Here is an 18,417-nt window from a genome sequence, read left to right on the forward strand (position 1 = left end):
CCCCACCAAACTGCAAAGGTTAGGTATGGCTGCATGGTTAAGAAGCTTGTTTTGTAACCATCTGGTTTTGGGTTCAAACTCACTGTGTGGAAGCTCACTGTAATCAAATAACTAAAGAAACGAATAATTCTGCTCAGTATGTTGGCCGTAGTTGTTACTAGGAGAAAAATTTTGCTAAACAGTAAGTAGTGAGAACAAAACTCTGTCACTGGAAAAATGGAAAATACTTGTATTGAAAAAATAAGCACAAAATTGTAAGGCGTACTTTGTAAAACTTATAAACACTTTTGTATTATTCTTGTTGTGGTTCCTATTGCTTTTGATTTAATTGCTCTTTTGAAGGCATCAACAAATCTTTCTGTTTGTCCATTGGACCTGAGGATGATAAGGAGGTACATGAATATGTCTCATGGCTTTGGTTTTGAAAAACTGATTGAAACTTAACGATGTGAAGTGAGGTCCATTATCTGATACTAGAGTTTCTATCAAATCAAATCGACTGCATGCTTGCCTTAATTTGTGAATTGAGTATGAAATTGAAATAATGTTCATCGTAAAAATTTCAGGCCACTTTGAGAAGGCATTGACTAGTAACAAAAAATATTTTTTAGGGTCACCAAAATCAAAGTGTATCTTGTATCTTGGTTTTTCTAGCACTGGTCATAGTTTCCAATCAGAGATCTAAGCATCTTGGTTGTTTGCACTCAACTATGACAAGTGTGTGCTAGGCCCTTTTAAGTGTTTGTTGATGTCAGGCCAGAACACATAATTTCTTGCAATTGATTTCATATGATTTATACCTCGGTGGCCCATATGTAATTGCTTTAAAAGTAGATTCTGTCATTCTTGAGGAATAATGACTTTCTCTCTCTCTCCAAACATAAAGCAACTATTCACGACCGATAAAGACTCTTGTCTTTGAAAAAACTGTTTCAGGTTTTTTGAATAGTTTTCTTTGTCAATCAATTTTTTTGTTATTTATAAACCAACAGTTAGGTAGGATTTTTTCTTATTGTGTCTTCAGCCATATCTGCTGACACAGGAATAGCATCTGTTGTGGTATATAAAACGTTTTGCATATCATTTTCAACATAAATAGAAGCAGTAACAGCACCATCATTGCCTAACTTTTTTGATTCATCAGGAGATGCAATAATGCATCAGCTTTATTCAATTTATTCATTGACTTGTATTTAATTTGAAAGGTATAACCAGATAGCATTGTTGCTCATCTTTGTAAGCAATTTGTTGTGTAAATTGGATTGCTTTCCTTCAAGCCAAAAATAGATACAAGGGGGTTTATGGTTGGTAAATAAAAGAAAAAGTCTTCCATGCACCATCTTAGGAAATCTTTTATCTGCAAAAACAAATGCCAACGCTTCCTTTTCTGTTTGACCATAATTTGTTGCTGCTTTACTCCAGGTATGAGCAGTGTGTGCTATTTATTACATTTCCAGTGCTGTCTGGGAATACTTAAATGACAGCTCTGATAACACAAAAGCATCTACAGCTAGTATTATTTCTAATTTCGAGTCACAATGGGTTAGTAGTAAATCAGATTGTTATAATTCTTTTGCCTTCTCAAAAGCTTTTGAGCTTGTAGGCATTCAATTCTGTTTTGAGTTTTTCTCAAGTAGATGGTTTAAAGGTCTTTGTAAGCATTGCATGAAACGTAGGAACACACTGTAATAGCTAAGAAGTCTTAAAACCAATCTCAATTTGCTTATATCTGATGGAAGTAGCATTTTCAGAATAGCTTCTACATTTTCTAGGTCTGGTTTGCAACTGTCTTTGTTTATAATAAAACCAAGATATTTTATTGATGTCATAACAAAAACAGCATTTATCTGGTCTTACTTTAAAACCAAATGAATTCACTTTGCGGGAAAGAATATCCAATCAATAAAATACTTCTTTCATTGAACCAATTACTACAATATTGTCTGGATAATCTATAACATCAAGAATACCTGCTATCATTGTGTCCATTATTTGTTGAAAAATAACTGTAGCCATTTTTTTTTCTATCTAAATGGCAATCTTTGATATTGGAAAAGACCTTTGTGTGTATTAATTGTCAACAGTAGCTTGACTTGTCATTGAATTAAATTTGTAGATAATCATCAGACAACAATTTCTGTGAAGTAGCAGCCACCATTAAGCTTGTTGAAAATATCTCCAGGAATAAGCAGAGGGTGGGATTGATCTTTTGAGACTTCATTTTATCCAGTAGAAAAATCTGTGCAAAGGTGAACCAAACTGTTTGCCTTCCAAAGAATAACTACTGGTGCTGCCCAAGTTGAGTACTTGACTATTTTGAGATTGATTTGCATATGGAACAGGTCTGCATGACTTAAACACAGGCTTTGAATTGGCACTTGATATCTTGGCTATAGTTGTTATTAGGATAATAGTTTCACTAAACAGTTGTGAGAATAAGACTCTGTCACTGGAAAATTATCTGTATTGGGAAAATAAATGTCAAAATGAGATTGGGCAAGAGTTGGATGTCCCCTGAGGAAAAGACAAAAGAATAATTTTATATGTTCTCTGTAATAAGTCTTCAGATAACTACCTATTGGTTGCTGTAATTAACATTTGAAGAATTCTTAAACTAAACAATCTCATTTTCTATAGTGGATTTTGAGGTAAACTGGGAGTTAATCTATTGTTGAAATTTATGGCATGATTTTCTGCTGCTTAGACCCATTGCTACCATATTTGTGCTGAAATATACTGCATTTCTTTCAATTAATTTTGAAAATAATGAAGAATATAACCCATACCAGCATGGAAAGTGGACTTAGAAATAATGATAACGAATACAGTAAAATGATTTGTCATTATTAAGCTGATTTTTTTTTTTTGGAACAAATTAACACAAACTTTTAATAAGGAATTTTGTTTTTTTTATTTAGATCACTTTAACCCTTTAGCATTTAAACTGGCCAAAATATTCCACCAGGTCCAGCCTCTCACACCTACCATACAAAGCTACAAGATAATGCATAATTAATTCAAAACAATGTAAAGGAATAAGCATAAGTGACTAATTAGCTTTCCAGACCTATTTGTATGAGAAGTAGTTTGATTTAATATCATCCACTTTGTTTTTATTTTAAAAAGCTTGCTTCCCAATCACATGGTTCAGGGTTCAGTCCTACTGCATGGCACCTTGGGCAAGTGTCTTATATTATAATCTTGGGCCGACCAAAACTTTGTAAGTGGATTTGGTACATGGAAACTGAAGAAGCCCGTCGTGTATATTTGTGTCTGTGTTTGTCCCTCACCACTGCTTGACAACTGGTGTTGGTTTGTTTACATGCCTGTAACTTAGCAGTTTGGCAAAAAGAGATTGATAGAGTAAGTACCAGGCTTTAAAAAAAAAAAGTAGTGGTGTCGACTCATGGCAAACACAGCCGCAGCCTAATGACTGAAATGGATAAAAGATTTATTTTTGTTCCACAGAATGTATGGTGGATTCAGTAATTAGCCTAGATTATATTTTTCACCATTAATATCTCCTACTTAAGGTACTTTGATTGTTCTGTTCCGTGGTTACTTACTTTGACCATTTTGTTTGACATCTAATAAATGTCTTTTCTTATTTGATTGCTTAATTCTCCGCCTTTATTCTAAGTAAGGATGAATAGTTTCTCGAAACTAAAAAAGTCTTGCTACTGAAGTAGAGAGCAAACAAGATTTATTTAATACACTTGGAGTCAGTTTCTACAACAGCAATATATTGTTGGCAAGCTATCAAATAGCTATCAAATAGCTATCAAATAGCTATCAAATAGCTTTTCAAAAGCAGAATAGTCATAACATAATAATTGTCTCAGATTAAGGCCCAAAGCCAGCAGTTTAGTGGGGAAGGAGTTAATCGAGACCCTGTACCCAAGTTCGTAACTGGTATTTATTTTATTGACCCTGTAAAGATGAAAAGCAAAGTTGACCTTGACAGTATTTGAACTTGGAATGTAAAGAGTCAGTAAATTGCCACTAAGCATTTTGTCCAATATACTAATAGTTCTGCCATCTTGCTGCCTGAATAATAATGATGATGATGGTGGTGGTGGTGGTGGTGGGCTACAGCAAATATTCTGCTCAATATCACAGATTTGCTTGACCGTGACCAGTTGAGCATGTCCCTTGGTGCATCTCTGATCATGTACAGAAGTAGTAGGGGAGCAAGATAGCCATGTGTTGAAAGGAATTCTTTGTTGGTTTGACTAATTCACCTCTGGAAACATGGGCATCTCGTTCATCATCCTTAAACAAACCTTGGTTGTGATGCATGTGCCTGGTGTACCCTTGTCAGATGGGTAGTCATGATGTGTAAATTGGGCTTCTTATATTTGTACCCCAGGGTCACTTTGACAGCATGCACTGTTCTCTCACTCACTAATAATAATGTTTCTTAATAAGTTATAAAAACTACATTAAAAATGAAGATATTGTATTAATAAAAATATTACAACATTATTTACAAAACTTGGAAAGATTTATGTGCATTTTTCATTAGACCAGTTCTTTTATCACAATATTCATAGTACAACTGAGTTTCTAGCAGATTTCCCTGTTTTTCACTTTCATTGATCACTACATTAAGTTTGTTCATATTTTTCATTCTACTTAACCTTTTAGCATTCAGATTATTTTGTCAAAAGTAATGCTTATTTATTCACATTTTTTAAAAATTAATCACTTATGATCTTGTAGCTTAGAGATTTTTAAGATATGATTGTTTATTTTTAGAATTACATTGCAGGGCAGGTGTAAGATGCTGGATATAGCTAGTTTGAACGTTAAACATGTAGACTGTTTGGGCCAGATGTGGCCGGTTTGAATGTTAAAGAGTTAAAGTAGCATAAAGCTAACCTCTAACGCCAATTCTCACTCAGCTTCCATAACTGACCATACCAGGCAGTGTGATAAACACTTCTACTCCCCTTCATTTTACTTCTCCTACTGTCACTCACTCACTCTCTGTTTGTCATTTAATATCCACTTACTTAGCACGATCTCATTAGCATGACAACAAATAAATATACATTGCTAATCATGCTAATTATATGTAATTTTGTGAGTAGAATGAGGACTTAGAAATTATAAACAACTCTGATTACTGAACCACCCCCTGTTTTGGCAAGCAACTAACCTACCCCCTGTTTTGGCAAACAAATAACTCATCCCTTGTTTTGGCATACAACTAACCTACCCCCTGTTTTGGCAAGCAACTAACCTACCCCCTGTTTTGGCAAACAAATAACCCACCCCCTGTTTTGGCATGCAACTAACCTACTTGATAGCTATTATGTTATTTTTATAATTTCATTGTTTTTCGTGGCATTTTAAAATATCTCATTTTGTTCCTTTGTGTTTTCATCAATTACTTTTTATCTGTAAACTATGAATGCAGTTGTTAACATGAATTATTAATAAAACTAGAGATATTGGAATAAACCAGGCTGTTGCTTGTGGGAAAAGTCTATGGCGACAAAATTGAAACATTTTACATTTGACAGTGGTGGTTAATAAGTTTGGTGCATGAAAGAGATAATTTGCCAAAGATATGGAGCACAGGTCAGAGATTAATGAGTGTTTTGCCATCTTGTTAAGGTTTTTTTCCAACATCAAAGTGTCTACGATATTTTTGTTTTTATATGTATTGTGTAAAGCTTGCCAAGACATGCTGCATAATTCCTACTGTAAGGACAGGTGAATTCATTAACTATATTAAATTTAGGAGCTTTCTTATTGGAAGTATTAGTTTTTTTGTGTTGTTGTTATTTTTGTTTGCATCTATTCTAATGAGAGCTGTTTTGGTTGTATAGTTGTGGCCTGTGAGCTAGTTGACTGAATATTGACCACTAGTGTTGTAGCGACCAGTGAATCGACTGAATATTGACTGCTATAGTAATGATCAAAGTTAATTAACTGAGTAATGACGGCTATTGTGTTGTAGCGATCAGAGATTTGGTTGACTGCTATGGATGTGAATCACCATCATCATCATTCTGATGTTCACCTTTCCATGTTCGCATGGGTCAGGACGGAATTTGTTGTGGCAGATTTTCTTCGGATTCATGCCCTAGCTGTTGCTAACCCTCACTTGTTTCCAAGTAAGGTAATACCCCTCTTATGACCAGGTAATACTTACAGGAAAGATTTGAAATGGAGGCCACTTGCATGATGTGACCCTCATTCACAACTATTGCAGATATCTCAACACACACACACACACACACACACACACACACACACACACTGAGCATCTTTCAGTTTCCATCTGCCAAATCCACTTAAATGGTTTTGGTCAGCCCAGGGCTGTAGTAGAAGATACTTGTCCAAGGTGCCATACAGCGAGACTGAACCCAGGACCATGTGTTTGGGAAGCAAGCTTCTTACCACACAGTCATGTCTTTTACTATTATTGAGTCAAGTTGCCTAACTAAATAAGGCATTAGACATACCTTCCCATGGTCATGATTTCAACTCTGTTGCTGGTGTACTAATTTGTTTTGTCTATGCAAAATATTTCTTACAACTTCACTCAGCTGTCAGAAATAAGTGCCTCCAAATCACTGATAGTCTTACCATTAGCTACTGACTCTGCTTCTGAATATGGACTACTTGTGATGATGGCTGCTGTACAACAGTTGGGAAAATATACGTAAAGGCATTAAATAAAGTGTGTGTGTGTGAGTGAGATAATATGGTTATTTGAGGTGCAGGATAGAAGCTATTTAGATGTTGTGGCTACAAACACAGTGAAGTGGTAGAACATTGAACAAAATGTACAGCAGTACTTAGCTTTACTCGTCTGTATTTTTTAATTTTAAACCCTACAGAGGATCAACTTTTGATTTCCATTACTATTTGGTTGATTAAAAAACATACCAGTGTTTAGCAAGACAGACTGTATCTGTCTCTGCAAATTCATGGCCTTGGGTTTACAATAGTAAACTGTCTCCTTGCCTGGGGGATTTTTTGTGATTGGGTAAGGAGAAAACTGAGATCCTAGTCTTAGAGATGATGTTCATTGTTGGAATGTCTCTGATCGTAGTTGTACTGGATGAGAAATGATCTAGCATTAAAGTACAGTAACAACACCACCACCACCACCACTACATACGAACGATACATTAGAGGATAAAATTCATTGCTTATCTTTAGGTGTAAAATGTGTGTGGCAGGGAGGTCACACTGTGTTGAAGACTCTATTGTACTTTAGTACATACGGTAAATTACTTTGATTGCTTTTAGCTATGTTGGTGTTAAATCAGGTGATGGATTCAGTCTACCATATAAAGACATGAAAGAATCATTTTACCAAATTGAACTCTCAAACTTGTGATCCATGGTTATAATAGAAAGCACTGAAGTCTCTGCTGAGTGAGAATGAACCAGAAGCTGTGCATTTGTGAAGGGAATTTGTTAACCACATAGCCGTGTCCATATGCTCTGACTGTTATTTTCTTTCACCAACCCCAAAAGGGTGTTTTTTTTAATAATGTTTATGAAAGAAGTTCTGTGAGAGAAGTTAGTTCCATATGAAATTCAAGAACCCTCTGCTGCTTAGTGAGGAGGTTGTGGTGGTGGTGGTGGGACATGATGGAGCAGTTCTTCCACTTCATACCACTTCGGGGAGTGAATGAAACCAAGTCTGCCTACTCAAATGTGATTCTACACCTGAAATGTTTTTTTGTGTTTTCGGTTCAGTGACTTATTAGGTTCTTTTGACTTACATTTAACAGCATATGTTGTTGTTGTTGCTAAGGCAGTTGTTATGGCTAAATTGAAAAACAAAACAAAAAAAAGTGTAAAAGAATTAAGCTTTGATACCAGAAACATAAGCAAACTTGGCAATATGCCTTATTGTACTATTCTGAACATTCACACATTTAACCCTTCAACGTTCAGATTATTGTGTCAAATCTAATACATGTTTTATTATTGATATGTTTTGAAATAATTGTACCATTATCTCATAGCTTTGAGATTTCAATGATGTGAATGTGTATTTTTAGAGTGACATTGTAGAGTGACACATGGGATATTGTTGGCCTGCGGTTATCTAGGAAGACACTTGCTCAAGGTACCATGCACTGGGCTTGAACCTGGAACCTCGTGGTTAGGAAGCAAACTTCTTACCACATGCCCTATACACAGCCATGTCTGTGCCTATTGTCTTCTTATTCTATAACACTTCAGTCTTCTCTTTGAAATTAATAAGTTATTTTAATACATCTGTTAAGTTTGAATTGCGGGGACAATACATAATATAGGGGAACAATCTGGAAAGGATTTATTTTGTTTCGTTTGAGGTGCATTGTGTTTTACAAATTTGAAACCTACCATCATTGGATTTGTCTGTCATAAAATAAATACCAGTAATATACTGTTAATTTATCATACTCTGACAAAGATGGATTGTATGGTAACAAAGAAAAAATGAAATGAATTTTTTCTGAAGTAAATTCTTAATTTTTATTTTGGTTTTTCTTTTCCAGATTTTTACATCCTTGCTCCAAATCGTACTGTTATGTACTTAGAAGGCACAGCCCTCAGTCTGACATGTATTAATACGAACTTGAAAAGGAATATCACGTGGTATATAAACGCTACAAATATTAAAGAGGGTTCTGGTTTTCATCTGAAGAAAGAGGAAGTAAATGGTATTCAGAAAACATTTCTGACAAAGGAGAAGCTGAGTATTAATGATTCTGGCGAATATAAGTGCATTGACTTGAGCGACTCCTCAAAATCAGTGGAAGTCTTTGTATTTGGTGGTAAGTCTTGTATAAAATCCAAATTTTGAATGTCTTTGTGCATCAGTAATTAAAAGAAATTCTTATTTCGGTGTTGTACTTGTACAAGTAACTTGATCTGTAATTGTGTGTTTTGAGACTGACACGGTTATATCATGGAAAAGCTTTGAGATTGTGGCCTTTTAGAACACACAAGTCTTATTTTCTAATAGTATTATGTATTATAGTTGCTGGCATGAGTAAGAAGTTTGCTCTGCAGCCACATGGCTTGCTGTATGGTACTGTGGGTAGGTGTCCTGCCTTGGACTGACTGATGCCATGCGAGAAAAATTGGTAGATGGCTTAGATGTGGCTTAGTGATTAAGAAGCTTGCTTCCCAGCCATTTGATCTCAGGTTCAGTTCCACTGCACAGCACTAAGGGCAAGTGTCTTCTGCTGTTGTCCCAGTCTGATCAAAGCCTTGTTGTCAATGTTTATGCTGTTTATCATATAAAAGACCTAAGGATAAACACCTAACTTGATAACAGGAAGGGCATTCAGCCAGCCATAGAACGCTGCCTCGGCAAAGTCTCATTCAACCAATGACAGCGTAGAAAACTGAATGTGAAGTTGATGATTACACTGATAATGTTGATGTGCATTATAGTGTCCAGAAATGTTATACATCTATTAATCTGACCTCTGACACTACAAATGGTCATCATGGTGCTATAGTATCCATACTACTGTTGTCTAACCCCTATACAAAGGAAGCTGCTCTAGCACTTAGTCAACTCAACTGAAATGAATACTCAGGAATTGAACCTGTGAACTTGTGATTTTGTGCCCTATATCCTAACCTTTAGGCCTCATGCCTAACTACTGACTAATCCAATTAAAGGAAACATATTCCAGTTATAGGTGCTGGCATGGCTCTGAGGTAAGAGGCTTGCTTCCCAGCCACATGGTTCTGGGTTCAGTCCCACTGTGTGACACCTTCTACTATAGTCTTGAGCTGACCAAAGCTTTGTGAGTGGACTTGGCAGATGGAAACTGAAAGAAGCCTGTCGTATATGTATGTGTGTGTGTGTGTGTGTGTGTATCTTTGTCCCCCATCATCATGATGTTGGTGTGTTTATGTTCCTATAACTTTGTGGTTCGGCAAAAGAAACCGATAGAATAAGCACTAGGCATACAGAGAATAAGTTCTGGGGTCGATTTGTTTGACTAACAAGTAAAAGAATAGAAGAATAATCTCTAGTTTCAAAATTGAAATCCATCTCTTACAACAACTGTTTGTATTTATTTGATTCTTTAAAAAATAAAAAAAAATCTTTGTTGTATGATTGTCTGCTAAAATATTATTCTTATGTCTTGTTGCAGTTAAAACATACAACGGAACTGTTGTGTCTGGAAAACCAACAACTATCCGGTGCGAGGCCGAAAACTTGCATCATCTGGTTTCTTTTAACTGGACCAAGGATCAAAAGCTGTTATCAGAAATCAGCGAAATGAATGGTCGTTATATTGAGCATGAAAACTATACATTGGAAATCCCAAAAGCCAGTAAATACACTTTTTTTAGTTTTTCTTACTTTTTCATTTTCTTTTCTTCAATTATAATGTCTGAATTTACTGAAGTAATATCTGTTAAGTCCTATAGGAAGCCACCGTGAAGTCCAGTTCTTGCTACAGTATGGTTATTTGTGTGCTTCAGTGATCCTGAGAGCTGTACCAGTGTTGTGCAAGATCCTGGTAGGGCCTCCTATACTGAACAGGTCAGAGGTCAGATTAATGTGACCACCTCTCCCCAGAGGTAAAAAGGGGTTTCTCAACCTAGAAAATAAACAAAGTTACTGAAATCTCGATGACTCTTCAAAACCAACAAGACCTGAAAAAGGAAGTCCTTTTTTCTGGGAATCATGACACAGTGCCACAAAATCTTAAAAGAAAAATCAGGGGTCCGACTGGGAAGCAGAAGAGACAACCCAAAGTTGAGAACAGTGGAAAAAAATTGTAGATGGCCCATGCTGGTGTTATTAATGAAGGTTAATCTGGGTGAGAGATGAATAAAATAAGGACTTTGAATCCTTGGAAAGTTATGACTCATATATGATGCAAAATAGGAACAAATAAAGAAAGGCTGTTCTGTCGAACCGTCTGGTTTGTGTACCATGATAGAATGATGGGGAAAAAAAAGAGAGATGATTATGTAATCATCTCATCATTAAGAAATCTGCAAATTAGAAAATTCTTCTGTCACTGTTTTTTAAATGTAGAAAACCAAGCAGCTTGTTCATGTAACAATCATGACATGCTGCCTCTAGTGAATATTGTCATGCATGAACGGAATCTTGGTGATATAGGCCTAGTATGGCTACAGATGGAATGTTTGAGTAACGTCAAGGAATTTGTTGGGAAGAGGATGAGGGGAAAAATTGGGATTGTTGATGACAAACAAAGATTAGAGTGGTGTGGAGGTTGCACCTCTTGCAGTGTACCTACATCCTCCTCCTCTGTAGATTATTAATTTAATTGATTAATCTGACAATAAGATTAATATGACAATAATCTAGTAAGAGAGAAGGAATAGATTTTACAAAGTGAGAAACAATAGATACAATGTTGGAAATTTCTCATTTTTTCATGTGTTGGTGGTAATACATGGCTGATTATATCTAAAATAAAAGTACTGATTTATTAAAATAAGTACAAAATAAGTACAATCCTATAAATTCACTATATTTTGGATAAGAAGAAGCTAAAATGCTTTTGTACAAAATTTCAGCTCTCTGGGTCCAAAGCTGTGACTACTGGGGATACATATTCCTAATAGTCACAGGGACTGGAATTATGTATTACCAAAATAAGGTAAAAACAAATGAAATATTTTCATTTAGAATTAGAATACTTTTTTCTTTGAAAGATTCATTTTTTTATTTTCATGACTATATTGAAACACAATGTTTCAGGAATGATCAAGAATTTGATGTGTTTTAGTAAAATAGCCGATCAATAAATAAGTGTTTGTGAACATCACTTAACAAAAGGTCTTGAAAATTTTGTCAGAGGATTTTAATTGAAATCTAAAGAATACCTAGGTATTTTGGTATTGTAAAATCTGAGCCAGACTCAGACAAGCTAGTAATTAAAGTGTTAATCAAAATGTTAACCTTCCTTTTCTCTCTCTCTCTCTCTCTCTGTCTCTCTCTCTCTCTCTCTCTTTCTCTCTCTCTCTCTCTCTCTCTCTCTCTCTCTCTCTCTCTCTCTCTCTCTCTCATTATAGTGTAGAGACCCTTTGAACAATTCTTAGTCTTTGTTGTGTCTTTTTCTGTTTTCAGGGCGTAAGGATGCTGGGCTATACCAATGCATGTTCACTGTTGGAAAGAAAACAACCAAAACCTTCTCAATCGATGTTGCTATGAATAGTAAGTCTCCTGTAACCCTTTTCAAATGCCTGCTTCTTCTCCAACCCCATCTCATTTCAGACCACCTCTCCTTTGCTATTCAGTATTGTAATTGAAGCATGTCATCTTTAAACATATTTGGTGACATTTCCCTGCCTCCTGACATTTGCTGATAATCAAGGAGCGATTCCATCACAAATTGTTAATAGGTTAGACTTCACATTCTACAGTGTTGTTTGTTTTCTCATCTCCAAGAATAAATTTTGTTTTCTGTGTATTTTCTTTTCTCTATACTGATGATTCAACTCTCCTATGTTTAGCAATGATTTTTGTGTGTCTATTGATTTTTATTTATTTGTATGTGGTAGGGGCTAATTGTACTACACGAGCTGCTTATAAAATGTCAGATGCTTTCTACTTTATTGTTAGTAATTTCGTTGAACATTGTATAGGTATTACTAAGATTGCTATAACATTGAAAGCTCTTTTTTGCATCAGTGAGTTTGATATTCTATAGAAATGAAGATATTTCCTTCGTTTTGCTGTTTTTCTTTCTACAAAATGAGAAGATACATTGTGAAGCTGTTATCTTAGCGAGTTGCATCTATTTACCACCTGATGAGACACATCTTCACCGTCGGATGCTCCTGAACCAGTTGTTAAGTGTCCCACCCATGAGGGATCAATGCTAGATGTGCCAAAACAATTGTCGGGATTAATAATTCTTTCTACTATAGGCACAAGGCCTGAAATTTAGGGTGGTGGGGACTAGTCGATTGCATCGACTCCAGTGTTTCACTGGTACTTATTTAATCAACCCCAAAAGGATGAAAGGCATGTTAAATGATGATGATGATGTTTATCTGTCTCATCTTAATGATAGACACCAACCTGGCTGAAACCGGCTCTGACTCTTGAGTACTGATGTCTTATTTTCATAAGTCTTGAATTAAAATCTTCCATCAAACCTTGGTTACAATTTATGTTCCTAACACCAGTTTAATGATAACTAAGTTATTTTACTAGATTCTTTGTTATACTTAAAATTAATTGAAAGAAACACAGAGCATCTCAACAGAAATATGGTAACAAAAAGGTTAATGATAGATACCTTGGTATGATTGTATGAAATAATCAATGAACTAAGGCTAAAATTAAAAATCCTTAAAAAGCTTGCAGTGTCTTGTTGGTATTGAAACAGCAGCCTAATTAATTTTATAAACTAAATACATTTTGGTTAAGAAGGTGAGCATTCTTTGAATCTATATGTCCTTTTGGTCAAATATCTATTGTCATTAGCTTACTGTGGTGAATGTAAAATAAATGTTAAATATGTAGGCAATCATAAGTATTGTTTGACAAAGTATATGTCGTATTAAAACTAGTGCTGTTGCCATTAAGGACTATTGTATCATCAAAGACTGCATCATTGGATTTGCATTTGACACATTCTTAACTGTAATTGTAGAGTTTTTTGTTTTCATTGCAGTTAAGCTTCTTTCATTGGCTGAAAGATGTGTGGTTTGTTTGTTTGTTTGTTCATTGTTTTTCTTCTTTTTTTTCTTTTTGTTTTCTCTTTATGTTGGAATATGAAGATGTCATTGAAAGTGTCAAGCATCTCAACTTATTCTCTCTGTCTCCTCTTTCCCAAATGTCAATCGTCTCAACTGTCATTTCTCTTGACACACGCACGTGCACGTGTACGCACATACGCATACACACGTGCACACGCACATACATGCCTATGCACGCACGCACACACACACACACACACAAACATCATGTTGAAGTTGTGACCAAGATATGTAGAAATGTGGGAGTAACATACAATGAATTTGAATCCCTTAAGTACAAACCTTCACCCATTGTGCACCTTGAGTATGGAGTGTTACTGAGGTCCATAATTAACCCTTTTGCATTAAAATACTAAGTCTGTGTGGAGGCACAATGGCCCAGTAGTTAGGGCAGCGGACTCGCAGTCATAGGATCGCGGTTTCGATTCCCAGACCGGGTGTTGTGAATGTTTATTGAGCGAAACTACCTAAAGCTCCACGAGGCTCCGGCAGAGGATGGTGGCGAACCCTGCTGTACTCTTCCACCACAACTTTCTCTCACTCTTACTTCCTGTTTCTGTTGTGCCTGTAATTCAAAGGGTCAGCCTTGTCACACTCTGTGTCACGCTGAATCTCCTCCGAGGACTACGTTAAGGGTACATGTGTCTGTGGAGTGCTCAGCCACTTGCACGTTAATTTCCCAAGCAGGCTGTTTCGTTGATCGGACCAACTGGAACCCTCGACGTCGTAAGCGACGGAGTGCCAACTCCAAACTAAGTCTGTAAAATACTAAGTTCAATTCAATTCACTATAGTCCTTCCCTAACAAAATGAATCCTGTTTGATTAAAGTCCTTTATCATTGTTGATAGAATTGGTAGAGTTGAGATGTTTATTTTTGGTCATCTAGGTGTTTTGAGAGTCTATTTTAGTTTAAAGTCTTGGTACTGTTGATTTGGGGAATTCATATATCTCATAAAGATGGATGCCATGTTCTCTAAATTTCATCCTCTTAGAAAATGGTGGCTGTGTGTGTGTGTGTGTGTGTGGGTGGGTGGAGTTGAAGGAGAAACACTTTGTATGTCGAAAATATACGACTGAGGAAGCAGTAAAAAAGAAAGAAAAAACTGAAGTAAATATGTTTTTTGTTTCTGTTTAATTTCCAGTGGCTCCTTACATTCAGTCAACTGAGAAGTCTCGTAACTTGGTACAAAGTGACAAATTGCAATTGGAATGCAATGTTCAGAGCTATCCACCTTCAACTATTACTTGGAAAAGAGATAATGTTACTTTTGAAAAGGGTCAAAGAATTCATTGGAATAACAAGACACTTACCATCTACGACCTTCAATTCTCGGACAAGGGCAAGTATATCTGCATTGCTAGCAACATGATTGGCAACACATCTATGACTGTCCTAGTTCGTGTTAAGGGTAAGTTATTTTCGTGTTTCTTTTAACTTTCGTTCATTTATAAATAATCTTAAGAAATGACTTGTACATCATCAAGAGTAAACCTTCAAAGTTGGAATTGCTTCTTGCCGATGTCAGATCATTAAAATCTATTGAAATGTTAAAAAAAAGTCTCAAAAATTTCATGGTATTTTTACTTGAATAAAGGCAGAAAAGGCTTTATCTTGCATTATCTCAAAGCTACGAGAATTCAATAAAGTGATTTCTTTCTTTTTTTTAGCGATTTCATACAGGAATCAGATACGGCCAGATTTGGCCAGTTCAAACAAATCAAGGGGAATTATTTTTGGCTGGTTTTGGCCAGTCTGAATACTAGAGGGTTAAAATCTGAGGCATCGAACCTCCCCTCTATCCAATAGTACACAAGCTTGTGCTATTTTATTAGTTACTGTTGTATTGTGCATTTGACTTGAAATTTCCCCTATGTCAGATTTTATCCTTCTTCCCCTCTAAGGCTAAGTGAATTTCTATTATATATTATTATCTTGGAGTGGTTGGCGTTAGGAAGGGCATCCAACTGTAGAAACTCTGCCAAATCAGATTGGAGCCTGGTGTAGCCTTCGGGTTCCACCAGTCCTCAGTCAAATCGTCCAACCCATGCTAGCATGGAAAGCGGACGTTGAACAATGATGATGATGATGATGATCCTTGTAGTGTTTGCCAGAAAACAGAACAATATTCATCATCGCAACTCTGAATTGAAAGTTTGATTTTCACATAATTGTTATGTTGATTTCTTGTTTGGTGCAAAGAGATAAATCTTATTTTATTTTCTCAAAAACATGATCTATCATGAAATTACTTTCTTTGAGACATGTTTCTGCATAATTAATTAGATTAAACAACCATTTTGTCTATCTTGTATGTTGTTTATCATTTATTTTCCAGATAAACTTGCTGCTCTCTGGCCTTTCCTTGGCATTGTTGCTGAAGTTGTTATCTTATGTATAATTATTTTTATATGTGAGAAGAAACGCAGTAAAGACATGGAGGAAGATTATGATGGAGCCGGCCAGCAAAACATGTAAGTATACCTGGGGTGAGTCAGCAGTGAATCAATGTCTGACACTTGTATAAAACAAGTAACTTGTGTGATTCAGGAGTGTCAGCTCAGACTGGGTGGCCATATTGCTCAGTTTTTCAAGTTAGACCCTACTTACTGTGTTCTGTTTAAAGAAGATCCAGCTGGGCTGGTGGCTCATGTTGGATGACCACATACTACATGATCATGTTGGATGACCACATACTACATGATCATGTTGGATGACCACATACTACATGATCATGTTGGATGACCACATACTACATGATCATGTTGGATGACCACATACTACATGATCATGTTGGATGACCACATACTACATGATCATGTTGGATGACCACATACTACATGATCATGTTGGATGACCACATACTACATGATCATGTTGGATGACCACATACTACATGATCATGTTGGATGACCACATACTACATGATCATGGCAGATGAGGTGGGTATCACATTACGAAGGGGACTGACCAGGACTCTGCTCCACTGGTTGCCCAAGAGTCAGCAAAAAATATGAATGCTGGTGTAATTGTCTGGTAAGAAGTTTGCTTGCCAACCACATGGTTCCGGGTTCAGTCCCACTGCATGGCACCTTGGGCAAGTGTCTTCTATTATAGCCTCGGGCCGACCAAAGCCTTGTGAGTGGATTTGGTAAACGGAAACTGAAAGAAGCCTGTTGTGTGTCGTTTGTGTCTGTCCTCACACTGCTTGACAACTGGTGTTGGTTTCTTTTCATCCCCATGACTTAGCAGTTGTACAAAAGAGATTGATATAATAAGTATCAGACTTCAAATGAAAAAAAAAAAGAATATTAAATACTGGGCTTGATTTGTTTGACTAAAAATCCTTCAAGAGGATGCTCTAGCATGGCCATAGTCTAATGATTGAAACCAGTAAAAATAAAAGATGTGATGAGACCTAATGACACAGAGATAAGTTAGTGGTAACGCTTTAAATTTAGAGAATATTAAAAAAAAAATGAACTAAAAATAGACATGCAGTGAGACAGACAAATAGGCAGACAGCTAAGTTTGGGGTAACATATTTAATGTAGGGAATATTAAAGGGTTAACTAAAAATAGTGTATAATGAGCAACAATAAGCATTAGACAATGAGCAAATACAGGACAGAACTCCCGACAATATATTTTGTGACTATTAGTCAAAGTCATGCATGGCAGGCAATTTTAGACATGTTTCAGTCTTATTCTGGCTTCACCAACAAATGATAACTTTCACTGTGCTTGCCTAATATGGTGATGAATGGCAAACTAAATAAATGTATGAGATTGTATATTTGTTGCCATAAGAAAGCAGACTCATTCAGAAATTAAGTAGTCGAGAAATTCTCGAATATTTTTCAAAAAAAAGTATTCAAGAAAAAAACAAAACAAAAAAACTCACCATTAAAAAATTTTTTTTTTTTCATTATGAAGATTGTTGAAAATTTGCTTTTTATTTATTTTTATGTAATTTGTTTTATCTCAATATTTTCCTTCTGTTCTAGGCCAAATGCTAAAGATCACAAAGGCAAAGATGAAATCCGGCAGAGAAATGTCAGGACATGAAAGAAAGAGAAAGAGAGCTACTGAACTTTTATTATAATGATTACATTTTTTTATAGTTATTATTATTACTACTACTATTACTACTACTACTATTATTATCATACACCCCCTCCCTCCCTCATGGATTTTTTGCGATCTCATTTCAGAATTGGATACTGTAGCGATTAAAAAATTTTTATCTATCTATCTATCTATCTATCTATCTATCTTTCTCATCCTGTTTTAGTTGAATCTTCTTAACCAAAAGAAAAGAAAAACAAAATGAAAATAAAAAAATAACAAACAAGGCTTGTATATTGGTCAGTACTCACTCATTCATTTACTCAATCTAAATGTAAAAAAAAAATAAAAGTGAGTACTCAGTGAAATACTCCCACCACACTTCAACTCCTGTTGTACATTCCATCATGAAATAATTTGTATAGTACTCACAATCTGTAGTAAAAAAAATCTGATAAGAATCTTTTTCTCTTCTTTCCTATTCTTCTGAAGAAAAATTTTGATGTGACCAATGTCTTTGGATTCAAATTGAAATTTGGTGAATTTCAAAATTTTTTTTGTTTTAAACTAGTTCACTCCTTTCGCTCGCCCCCCCCCACTCCTAATGATTAAAATG

General features: G+C 35.7%; 1 protein-coding gene across 1 annotated transcript in view; it reads left to right on the forward strand.

Annotated features, from left to right (window-relative positions):
• LOC106870815 (basigin) overlaps positions 1–18,262 on the forward strand; it is a 33,612-nt gene extending 15,350 nt beyond the window's left edge. Inside the window, exons 2-7 of the mRNA XM_014917036.2 lie at positions 8,517–8,795; positions 10,137–10,319; positions 12,095–12,181; positions 14,878–15,144; positions 16,072–16,207; positions 17,741–18,262. Of these exons, the coding sequence (XP_014772522.1) occupies positions 8,517–8,795; positions 10,137–10,319; positions 12,095–12,181; positions 14,878–15,144; positions 16,072–16,207; positions 17,741–17,801 (1,013 nt within the window). The 3' untranslated portion in view covers positions 17,802–18,262. The remainder of the gene's footprint in view (positions 1–8,516; positions 8,796–10,136; positions 10,320–12,094; positions 12,182–14,877; positions 15,145–16,071; positions 16,208–17,740) is intronic.
• The last annotated feature ends 155 nt before the right edge of the window (positions 18,263–18,417 follow it).

This window comes from Octopus bimaculoides, chromosome 15, assembly GCF_001194135.2.
Source record: "Octopus bimaculoides isolate UCB-OBI-ISO-001 chromosome 15, ASM119413v2, whole genome shotgun sequence".
NCBI lineage: Eukaryota > Metazoa > Mollusca > Cephalopoda > Octopoda > Octopodidae > Octopus > Octopus bimaculoides.